Genomic DNA, 12,065 nt, shown 5'->3' on the forward strand with positions numbered 1-12,065 from the left:
TTGTTCTGCTTCTTGCATCTTTCTCTTGCTTCTCTCTGGATGACCTGAGCCTTTAATCCATCTCTTCTAACTTTGCATTTCTAAAGCTGATAGCTGTGGCCTTCTCCAGAGGGTCATGGTCTTGAAATGGGGGTTATTAGAAATGGGGCTAATAGGTATAGAAGGAGCTGCTGGAAGACTACAAAATTCTGAAATAATTGAACACCAGGGCAAAAAAATCTCCAGCCTACACCAATGGATGGTCCAGTGTCAGACTGTTCTGTGCAGAATTGGTCTCCTTAAAAAGTGGGTTTTGAGAGTGCCCCTTTCTTAGCTCAGTGAGCAGAGGGAGCATCTGGCAAAGCATCAGAAAGAAACTGAAGCTTTTCCTGTTTTAAATAAAATGGATTTAACTTATTAAAATGAATTAAAGTCTCCAGGTATGGTGAGAGGATAGACCAAGGAAAGTTCCAAGTACTTCATGATACTAGTATTTATGAATGGTTTGAAGAAAAAGAAGAAAATTGTTCTGTCCCAAGCTATTTCCCTTTTAAATGTGTGCTTGGCTTAAGACAGCAATACTGGAGCCCTTGGGCTGTGTTTGTTTTGCAGTGCATTGATTTCAGATTTCTTGGGAACTGTACTTAGGTTTTGTAATGCCTTGGTTTTTGTGTGGATGGGTTTTGTGTCTGGTGTTTGGTTGGGATTGCTGAGGGTGGGGGTGGGAACTGATCGCTTTTTTTTTTTTTTTTTTTTTGGCTTCATCCCCCAAAAAGCTTATGACTTTTTTTTTCTTGTAGCTCAACACCTTTTGGGTTGGTGATGTTGTCCGAGTGATAGATGATATGGAAACAGTGAAGCGATTCCAACCTGGTCATGGGGAGTGGACAGATGAAATGGCACCTGTGAGTGCGCGTCAGTTCCAGGACAGTCCAGTAACTTCCTGAGTTTTCCTCAGCAATTAGGAATGGTGACTGGGCTTGCACGGCCCTCCAGCATTCCTGCTGGTCAGTGAGAGCACAGACCCTGCTGGGACTGCTGAGGCCTTGCAAAGAAACGTTGCCTAGTGCTATTGCTGATACAATCCTATTGCAGAACCCAAAGCAAAGTGGGTAGGTGGGGAATCTGGCAAAGAATGTGACTACCAGTAAGTCAGATGAGAGGTTTCACTAACCAAAGTACAAGGTACTTCTTAAGCTCTTCCCTGTTCTCTGGAATGAGACAGGAAAAGTGCTTGAGTGGGGAAAATGGTCTGATTGGACCAGGAACAATTAAATGCATAGAGGAAACCTTCCCTAACCCCAATTTTCAGTTCTCTTAGGGTTCTGCGGGCTAAGTTTTGTTGTTTCACCAGCTTTCTTTGTAGACATTTGTACTATGTCTGGGAAACCCTTCTTATGTAAAGCCAGTAATAGAGAAAGTGCTGAGAACCCTCTGGTGTCCTCCAAGTGGGGGCTGTCTGCGCGCGTATCACTGCTTAGTGCTTCTTTTCACACAGCAGGAGTGCCGCCTGCGAAACCTCTCTTAGAAGTGTTGCGTTGGTTCTGAGATGAGAAGCCTGCTGGTTTACCTTTTAAAAATCCTTTTTCTTTCCGTTGCAGACCCTAGGGCACATTGGCAAAGTGATCAAGGTGTATGGGGATGGAGACTTACGAGTGTCGGTTGGGGAGCAGTCCTGGACGTTTAACCCAGCTTGCCTGACAGCCTACCAGAGAGATGAGGAAGCAAATCTCATGACAACGGAGAATGCAAAGGAATCTAAAAGTGAGACAGTGAGAATGAGGGCGTCTGGGCTGGCAGGGGTTGAGAAATGTTTGCTCTGGTTGTAACAACAGCAGCACGCTTTGGACAGTGCTAAACTCCATCTGCCTCTTCTTCCCTGGATAGAGCTCCAAAATCAAGCTTTGTCTTTTTGGGGAAGCAAAGCTGGGCCTAACAGGAAAATACAGAGCTCTGTACTCGGGACTGCTAGCCATAGTACTGCCCTAGGTTCAGTTATTTCTGCCCAGATCTGTCTCAATTTCCTGTTCTATCCTGCTGCTTTTCCTGTAGGAGGATAATAATTTGTGAATGCTTGAAATATTCCCAGGTCTTTATGTGGACGTGCTGTCAAACCAAGGAGTGTTTTCCCCAGTCCATTCTGAAGTTGGACTTGGGACTTTATGATGTGTAGAGGGGATTCTGCCTGCTTTGTACATCTGCTCCTAAAATTGCTTGTAGCCTCACTAGTTTCCATTGTAGGTTAGGAACATGTGGGAGAGAGAACAGACTTGATGATTCTGTTTGTTTTGCCACGCAGATAGGTCATAAACTATTCCCTCAGTTTAGACTCCAGGGAGAACTTGCATACAAGCCCAAGCTTTTTAATTTTGCCCTGCCCTGTAGAACCTCTGTCCATTCAAGCATTCAAAAACCTGTGGCTGGAGGGCAGGTCTGAAAGGAGCTGTATTCTTGCCAACAGCATCTTCCCAAACTCATTCCTCTTCAGATTATTTGTCTTTTGGTGGTAATTCTTCTATATTGGTCTTCTGAATCATGCTCTCTTTTGTCTTTTGGGTCCTCAAAACATAAAGCCAGAGTTCTGTGTAAGCTACAAATCTGTAAAGCTCTGTGTGAGCTAAGAGGTATTGCAGGCGTGTACAGTGATTATGCAGCTGTGCTGTGCCAACTATACACATGCTCTCTGGGGCTGTTAACCTGTTGCTGTTTCTCATTCCCCTCCAGGCACTTTGATTACTGTACTGGAGAAGCTGTTGTCGCAGAAGACAGAGTCAGACCACGCAGGGTGTCTTGTTATTTGGGCAGCACTCAACAACGTGGTTAAAGTCCGGGAACTCCTTCAGAAGTACCCAGACAAGGCAAGTTCTGGAAGTATCCTGAATGGTTACTCTTTGTTGTGCTTTAAAATACTATCATCAAATCTTGTGATTGAGAAGGGAGAAAAATTATTTTTTCAGACCTTGTATTAGCTAATTTTGCTGTGATGTAGGATTAAATATGTAAATTAAATGTTGAATATTGGATGTCTTCAGAGCATGGCATTGAAGCTGACCTGGAGCTTTGTCCCTACAGTGTGTTTCCAAAGCTGGCTTTTGCTAGATTTCCTATATGGGCACTGTACCTGTAGAATTAGGGAAACCTGTATTCATATATATAAATATGTATATATATGAAAACAGTACCAGGATGTCCAAGAATCTAGCCCCTTTCTGAAAGAAAAGCCACAGGTTATGTCTGACTGAATGCATCTGTCCTTAAATAACCTTGCTAAATAAATTGTTGGAAACAGGAAAGAGAAAAGCTGCCCAGATCCCAGTGCTGTGCAAGTCTGTGCAGAGTCTTATCTCCAGTCTGACAGGAGTAGGGAACTGGGCTGGATTTGCTGCTGAGAAATTTGTTTGCAGAGTGCTGCTGTTAGGATCGCATCAACTCAAGTCGATGCTCTTTCCAGCTGACTGCAGGTTCCAGCCCTTTCAGTGAGGGGTCTAAGGTCTGAAAGCAGGTTTAAAAAGGAGAAGTGGGAAATGAAGTATTTCAGCAGTGTCCTTGGAAACCAGTGGTAGCAAAACTCAAGTTTTATTGAGGCTGTGTCTGCAGGCAGGAGCAAGCAGATGGCTGAAAGGACTGATTCTGAGCCCCTTGAAGCTGCTGTAATGGATTGTTTTCTGGTACTTGCTGTAGTTCCTTATGTAAAAAGATAAAGGGAGCTCTGGAGATGGGAGGAACAGCCAAACATCTGTGTTTGTTATCAGATAAGAAAGTGCCAAGAGTTAGGAATACATTGCTCTTAGCTTTATTAGATTTCTATTTTATATTCTATTAAAATATTTCTAATAATGAATTAGCACTTCTGTAAGAGTATTACACACAGCAAGAGTGTTATATACTTTGTAGTGCAAGTTAGATTTGCTTGCCTAGGGCTTTCCAACTTATCAGCATTGTCTTTCTTGTGTAAATGGCAGAATAATGCAGTGGCCTCTAACGCCTCCTTGCCTGAATGACTCACCCATCATCGAGTGAATTAAAGTCTTGCCTGTCCTGCTCTCTTGACGGCTGCACAGAACCAGCTGCAGGGGAAACAAACTTTGTTCTGCTTGCCAGTCAGCTGAGGTTTTGCCAGCTCCTTCATCTCTTCTCTTTAACCTCCTGCTGATTTCAGTAGCTTCCTTTCCTTTTTTGTCTCGCATTTCATACAGCCTTCTCTTTGTTCTTCAGTCCCTTTAGTTCTTGAGAAATGTCATTGTAGCACCTCAGCACTGATTTACCCTCCTGCCAGTGTGCCCAGTGAAGTACCTGGAGTAACACAGAACAGTGGGGGCTTGGCATCCAAACCTTGGCAAAGCTAATTTGATCTCCTCATGCATTTTCCTATTAGGAAAAGAATTGTTGGCAGAGATGTCAAGAAGTATTCTGCTTGCAGGCATAGAGGAATTTGGCATCAGAGCTGCAAACAGAGCCCTGGCTTCCAGCTCTTTTCTCCCTTCTCGACTAAATGTGCAATCCCCTTCCCTGTTAGGAATATTTTGGGACAAGGTCAGCCTTGTAGTTGATGTACGTAAACCAGAGGCGTCAGGGCACAGCTTCTGCGTAGCATTTCTGAGCATACCACAGTTCTGCAGCTGGTGGCTTTCATCCTGCTGAGGCCGGAACTCGGGGCAAGGTCTTTTCCTAACTAAGCGAGCTGTTTGCTGTGTCTTTGTCCTTCCTGTAGGTCGACAGCAAGAATCAGGGCAGAACTGCCCTGCAGATCGCCTCCTATCAGGGGTATCTGGATGTGGTCAAGATTTTGCTGCAGGCACACGCCACTGTCAACCTAAGGGATGAAGAGGGGGATACAGCACTGCACTACGCAGCTTTTGGGTACGAGATCTTTTCTTGCTATCTCTGAGACAGGACCTAAAGGGCTGCAAAAGGACATTTCTAGGTGTAAATGGACTGTCTGTGTGCAGAGCACGTGGGAGAAGCTGAGGAGGGAGGGTTTTTTTCTTTTGCCTTGTTAGAAATTGGCCTGTGATCTAAAAAGGACTACAGGTGAATTTCTTGGTATGCTGACTTAATGTCCACAGCTAGGTCAGTTTCTATGCTATAAAATTTGGGGGGAATCGGAACAAGTGATAAAAGCATTTGGTGATTAGAGTTTTAGTGGTTGGGATTGGTTTGGTGGCTTGCTTTTCGTAGTGCACGTGTTTTCCAGAGCAACATAAAAGGTTGAATTTCATTGTTAGCTCCCAGGGAAGAATTCTTCATTATAATGAGTGGGAGATTCCTGTTGATTTAAAACAGAGCAGATTCTAGAGTACAAGTTAGGAAGATTTATTTATTTTTTAAGTACTAAGAGGAGATGAGGTCAGGTTGGGAGGATGCAAAAAAATTAAAACAAACAATTTCTGTAGGCTTGCAAGAAGTGAAAAATCTATTGTCTGTACAGCATTGAATCTAACTTATCTTATTCCTTGCCTTTAAATCAGAAACCAAGCTGAAGTTGCCCGCGTGCTTATTAGTAAAGGAGCCAATGGAGACCTGCTAAACAATGCAAAGTGCACAGCACTCTATGTTGCTGTCAGTCAAGGATTCGCAGAGGTGGTGCAGGCCCTCTGTGAGCTCAACTGTGATGTCAACCTCCCAGTAAGTTTGGGGGTTTGAGGGATTTGGGTTTTGGTTGTTTTGGTGTTGTTTTTATCTTTTGTGGTGGGGGGTTGCTTCTCTTAACATCATGCATCGTTTGTTGCTTAGCAGAATTTGAAGGTAGGTCTCTTAAAATGCTGTGAGGTGCACCAGAGAAGTATTCATTTACATTTTGTACTCTGAAATTCCAGTTTGGGGTCTACCCCTTCATCACTGCGAGTCTGCTTAGTTCAGTCCAGTAGCAACTGTTGTGCAGGACTCCTCCTTGCAGTGAGAGCTGACCTGCTGCTAACGTGTGGTGTTGTATTCTGCTTTGGTATCCTCTTACAGGATTCCCAGGGAGACACCCCCTTGCATTATGCTATCACTGCAGATTACAAAGTCATCATTGAGATTCTCACTGAAGTACCCAACATCGATTTCACTGTCCAGAACTGCCAAGGCTTCAACCTGCTCCACTATTCTGCTCTAAAAGGCAACAAGCTGTAAGTGAACGAACATCAGTATGTGTTCCTGGGGAACACACAGCTTGGCTAGGTGGTCTGGGGCTAGGTGGTGATGAAGTCTTGCTTGAATGCTTCTTAAGAAGCTGTGAACCCTAGCTGGTTAGCACCCAGCTGAGCTGGGGGAACTGACTTACCTATAAGGCACTTAGAGCAGAGAATTTGCTACATTTGCTACGTGTTCTTTTGGGGAAAAAAAAAATGATCTCAAGAATCTGAGTGTTTTTCTTCCTTTTCCTTGCTTCTCTAGTTCTTAATTCTTATGCTAATGTGTTAATTCTCTGCAGAAATGGTTACTCAGCAAGAAAGAAGGGAAAGGCTGAGATCATCTAACTCGTTACATCCAATTTGAGATATTTTTAGCAATGCAAGTAGTGCAAAGCACTAGTACAGACAGGCTGTGTGACTTTTCTGCAGCAAGCTTCCTGGCAGTGTGTGCAATATTTGAAGGCAGCAGAGTGGTATAATGCTCTGCCTCATTAAAGCTGCTAGCAAAAGTCTGTTAGAAAATGTTGTTCCAATACTGGAGAGACAAAGGCAGAATTTGCCCTGAATTGTGTGCAAGTGTAGCAATACCAGAAAGGAGCGTGGTTCTCTGTGATGATTATGCTGACAAAATCATCAGTGAATGTGTAATTGTTTTATTCTTGTAATTGTCTGCAAGATAGTGGGAGCACTCTGCATCGCATTTGACAGCTCATAGTGCTGCCTGTTTAAAATTGAGGAACCTAAGAGGCAGACCTGTCTCTTCTGCATTGTTTTCCTTCCCAATAAAGTAATTCTTCTGTCTCTGGTTTACCTCCAATGTTCTAGAGCCATAAAGAAGATTCTAGCAAGAGCTCGACAGTTAGTTGACTCTAAAAAGGAAGATGGCTTCACTGCCCTGCACCTTGCTGCTCTCAATAATCACAAAGAAGTGGCAGAAATTCTCATCAAAGAGGTAAGAAACAAAATAAAGCCACCAACAAAACTCTTAGCTCTCCCATCCTCCAAATCCCACGTTTCCTCCTCAGTTTTGTTGAATTAATGCTGTGTGTGATGCAGAGGCGTGTGGGTTATATGGCCAAAATACAGAGAGCTAGATCACACAGCACTCTCTTGGAGATATCTTTATTTCTGTCCTGCAGATGGACTTGAGACTCAGGGCTTTAGCAAGTACCATAACTGCAGCGCTCTTCTTCAGCCAAACTCAGCAGCGATAGCTCTTTTTGTTTGATGCAATTCTTCTCTTCAAGGGTCGCTGTGATGTCAACCTCAAGAACAACCGAAATCAAACCCCTCTGCACCTGGCTGTCATCCAGGGACACGTAGGGATGGTGCAACTGCTGGTCAGCGAAGGCAGTGATGTCAATGCTGAAGACGAGGATGGGGACACGGCCATGCACATTGCCTTGGAACGACAGCAGCTGATGTCAGTCATGATGGAGAAGCGTGAAGGGGAGATGGGGTTGTCCCTTCTTTCCACGGTGAGCTGGGAACTGGAGAAATTCCAGCACCAAGGGCAGGAGAATGCATGATGATGATGGTGTGGCTGCAGATAGTGGGATCTAAGGGGGCAAAGGATGGCAGTGAAATTGTGCAAAGCCCGTCTAGCTAAACATGAAGCAAACCTTAATGCGTGTGGGAAAGCAGTGAATAAATCTGCTGAGAGTATGCTTGGCTTTATAGCACGAAACTTTGCATAGTCAGACACCAATTCATCCTGTATCCTCCCATTTTTTTATTAGCATTGTGTGCTGCTTTCTCGACATGGGAAAGGTCACAAATCTGCTCACAGAGCCAAGAGCCTTTGGGTTTAATTCCTGCCCCAGAACCACAGCAATTCATTTCTATCTGATGACGTAGAAAATATGAGGCTAGCTAACCACAAACACCTCAGTTATCTGCAAATGTACTGCAGAATGTGAAAGATTAGACGTATTATATATGATGAAGGCTGTGTTGCTATAAAGCCTGAACTGGATTTCACCATCTTGCTCCATATTCATGGAAATATGAATATATCCATATATATGGATATATGAATATATATATACACTTTTTCCATCTTTCACTGCAGAGCAAAAGCAAATTATACAACGCTAGACTTTTTTTTGCAAGATTTGTCAATTTGCAAAAGCACAAGTGCAGTGGAAAAACTGCTTTTCAGCATTTCTGCTACCTCTCAGGGATAGACTTTGTATGTGTACCATGGCTGATGACATTCAGAAGAGCAGAACTTCTTCCTCAGCCTGAACATGGGTCATTTCAGGATAGGCCTTAGATCTAGAAGTCAGTGCATGATGTGTAAGTATTGGAAGCTTAATCTGTCTTTTTGGCCAAGATATTAGATTAGTTTTTCAAAGTGTTTTGTCATCCATATAAATACCAACATGTGCATGCACCAAATTTGCAGTGCAAGCCAAGACTGCAAACACTGGTTATCCATTATGGATGGATTGAGAATTATTCCATTGTGGGGATAATATTGAAAAATCTGGCACAGAGTTTGTATTGTAATTTGAAATAAGCATAATTCAAACTGACATTCTGAAGGGGCACATGCTGTGTACCAAATTCCCATTCCTCCTTTCTACCTATTGACACTTCAAAAAGTGCACCACCCTTCTTTCATGTTGCTCATTACCAATCTACCAGTGTTGATAGCAGGAATAGATAGCTCCAGCGCGTGACCGGAGATACTCCAGACTCAGGTCCTGATATCCACAGTGGCATCTCACACCAGCCTAACAATCACTCCTGAATGTCTCTGCCCATAAATTTAAGCAAAGGGATCAGCAGCAAAAATGGGTTTTATCATTTCATTAAGTCTGCACAACAGCTTTCCTAGCTGCTGGGCTTTAGCTGGTATGAGGGGCGGCCAATAGCCAGTCCTGGGGGCAGAAATCTCAACACGATGCATCTGTGAATATTGTTCCCAATACTATTAACAGCAATGCTGTATCTAGATTCTGCAGATTCCTTCATGTTGAATGTTACATGCCCTGATCTACTTAAACACTCTGATCTTTTAAACCAGTAGAAAATTGTTCAGAGTTTGGATCACGTACATAAAAACTTGGCTTTTTAAATAGCTGCTGCTGCTTAAGGATCCATACACCAGCTGCTCATCAACTGGTATTTACTGCACTGCCTTTGGTGTACACTTTGTGCTTTCTTTTCACTAACTGAAGAAGTGAATGCCTATTGCTATGGTTAGTAATGATTAGGTACCACTTAGGAGCAGTTTTATGTACTTCTGTTCCTGGAATGCAAGGCTTGAATCTGTTATTTGTGTGCCGAAGGATCTTCTTGCATTTTGTGAGTTCAAAATTGCACTCTTAAATTGTCGATACAAGGATTAAGATTCTGTTTAGAATTTCATACAGCTATGTAACAGACTTTTCTATTAACAGAGTGTTTCTCAACATCTTTTAGCTGCAGGCTTCTGGCTTTCTTGGAAACGTAGAGTTGAATATTGGAACTGCAATTGCATGTTACTTAGCACAAGAAGGAGCAGATATTAATTATGCAAACCATCGGGGAAAGTCTCCTTTAGACCTTGTTACAGATGGAAGGATTGTCCAGATCATCAAAGACTTTTCACAGAAATTCAGGTAAACCCACGTCCTCTGGGAACTAACTGCAGTAAATTTCCTTGTAAAATGTTGAGTGCTTCCCCAGCACTGTGGTGTCACAGCTGCCATGCCAGGAAGGATGAAGCTTTCCTGAAACACATCAGATGTCAGTCTGAGCACCTCCTGTTTCATCTGGAGCTGGTTGCTGGCGCTGTGTTTCTCAGGGCCTCTTTAAGGGTGCGTTCTGCCATTGGAAACAGTTGGCAAAAGCAGATGAACGCTGCTCACGCAAATTCAGCCTCCTGACTTGGGAGAGCCCTGAGGCAGTCTGAGAAGACTGTCCACCGAAGGCAAGAGCAGCTCCTCTCTGCAGGGTAATTTTGGATTCTGTTTTGCTTTCACTGGATTCTGCAGTTAGAGGTATTTGAAGTTTGAACAGAGACGAAATGCAATGAAAGAGTGGGTGCCAGAATCTGTAGAATTTATTCCAGAGCTAGATAAATGGTTGTTTTTCAGCTGACGAGAGAATAGCTTAGAAAGTGCCAAGGGAAGAATAGCAAGTGAAAATTCTCAGGTTCTGAGGAACTTTTGTTTGGATTTTGACTTTGCAAACATGAAAGCGGAGTTCTGTTTGATCTGAGGGCATAGACCTGCAGGTATGTTACTGCTGGAGGGGGAACCAGACAGCGGCTTCTGTAATTGGCCATGCTCCTGGTTCATTTTAAATAACAGGTGAAATACATCTCTTTAAACGTTTTTAAACATCTGGGGATTTTGAATCCAAGGAATCTAAGAATCCAAGGTAGAGGCTGAGTTGGTCCCACAAAGGCACTGAAGGCACACAAGTTAGAGCCGCAGTTGATCAGCCAGCAGTCTCCATGTGGAATGTTTCCCAGGGATTAATGCAATTTTGTGTGTTGCTGAAGAACAACCTGGAGTATGTGACTCAAATTTCACGAGGTGTTCTCTGTTGCAGGGAACAGCAGGTTTCTTCAGACTGCTCAGCTGTCACCTGCAGCCTTCGCCGCGTGCACACCACCCCCAACACGATGACCAACCTGAGTGTCTCAAGCGTGGCAGTCCCCACAGAGTGCCTGGTCTGCTCAGAGCTGGCCTTGCTCATCCATTTCTTCCCCTGCCAGCACAGTATTGTCTGTGAAGGTAAGTTCTGCTTTTTCTGTGTTTTTTTTTTTTTTCCCCCTTTCCCGTTCCGCCATGCAGCCTCCCTGTCTAGACTCTCATATATCAAGGTCTGTCGAGCTGTGTGTGACCTGAAACAACCCCAGCATGACTTCAACAACACTGTCTTTAGATAGGATGGCCAAAGTTATCCATGACAGGCACCCATTGTGCTGAGCACCTGCTGGTAGGCCCCCCAGGCAGTGCTTATGGATGCCCTGGATAATTCAGAAGGAAGGCCAGATGTTTCAGTTCTGGCTGGCAGTGTTTTATCCATCAAAACCTCCTGAGAAGGATTTCCCCCTTTTCTGGCTTTTGTTACCCATTTGTATCTCGGCTATTTTAATGGCAGCTTGCTCAAACATGTCTGCAAGCTTGTAACGTCATCAAGGCTCCCTCAGTCCAACCCCAGGGAATTTGGTAAGGGCTGTGTGTGAGGGCTGCATCCTTTTCACACAGAATAAAGAGCTGTTTTGCCTCCACGATGGCAACAGTTCTGGCAGCACGGAGATGTGAGGAGGTAAAGGTGTTTTAATTGCTACTAACATAGGAAGGACTAAACCAAAAGCCTAGGAGGTAGCTCAAAAAGAAGGCCATGTCCTCATTTCCATGCAGGAACAGTCTCATAATCACCCAGGGAGTTCTCAGGTCATTTAAAAGCTGATCTTCTTGAGCCTGTTCTCTTCCTCTCGCTTCTGGCACTGGTGGGCTTGATTGTAATCACTCCTTGTATCATTTTGGTAGAATGCTCCAGGAGAATGAAGAAGTGCATCAAATGTCAAGTGACAATAACCAAAAAAATCAAGCAAGGTATGTGTGCTGTTCCTACTGTTCAGTGCTATGTATTGGGAAGGGGCCTTCACAGCATTTGTTTGAGAAATGTGCATAAGGAAGAAAGTTGTGTTTTGGGGAGAGAAAAGAGGGGAGTACCCATTGCACTGATTACATTCAGAGAAGTACTTTCAGCTGGCATGGGCCAAAATCAAGCTGCAGAGACAGGACATTTGAGGAAGCTAGAGCTGTGCCCAGCTTATTCTGTGCAGCATCGGGTTCTCTGCAGTTAGAACTGCAGTCTCCTCCAGTCTACCTATCTACACAGGCAGCAATTTAACAATGAAAATTTGTGAGAAAGGAAAAATGGCAGCTTGTGAAAGCCTTGCTTCTCACCTGGCTGAAATTCCAGTGCCTGTGCAGGGCTGGCATTGGCCAGCTCTCTAAGAAT

General features: G+C 43.9%; 1 protein-coding gene across 3 annotated transcripts in view; it reads left to right on the forward strand.

Annotated features, from left to right (window-relative positions):
* The window catches only part of MIB2 (MIB E3 ubiquitin protein ligase 2), a 40,132-nt gene that overhangs the window by 25,658 nt on the left and 2,409 nt on the right, over window positions 1-12,065 (forward strand). For 2 of the 3 annotated variants that reach the window (XM_027443306.3, XM_038166605.2), the window contains 11 exons: window positions 780-884; window positions 1,581-1,743; window positions 2,704-2,837; window positions 4,691-4,839; window positions 5,448-5,604; window positions 5,935-6,089; window positions 6,921-7,047; window positions 7,343-7,573; window positions 9,525-9,703; window positions 10,641-10,825; window positions 11,588-11,653. In XM_027443306.3, coding sequence (XP_027299107.1) covers window positions 780-884; window positions 1,581-1,743; window positions 2,704-2,837; window positions 4,691-4,839; window positions 5,448-5,604; window positions 5,935-6,089; window positions 6,921-7,047; window positions 7,343-7,573; window positions 9,525-9,703; window positions 10,641-10,825; window positions 11,588-11,653 — 1,651 coding nt within the window. The remainder of the gene's footprint in view (window positions 1-779; window positions 885-1,580; window positions 1,744-2,703; window positions 2,838-4,690; window positions 4,840-5,447; window positions 5,605-5,934; window positions 6,090-6,920; window positions 7,048-7,342; window positions 7,574-9,524; window positions 9,704-10,640; window positions 10,826-11,587; window positions 11,654-12,065) is intronic. The other variant, XM_027443308.3, reaches the window with a different exon arrangement.

The sequence above is a fragment of the Anas platyrhynchos genome, chromosome 22 (genome assembly GCF_047663525.1).
Source record: "Anas platyrhynchos isolate ZD024472 breed Pekin duck chromosome 22, IASCAAS_PekinDuck_T2T, whole genome shotgun sequence".
NCBI lineage: Eukaryota > Metazoa > Chordata > Aves > Anseriformes > Anatidae > Anas > Anas platyrhynchos.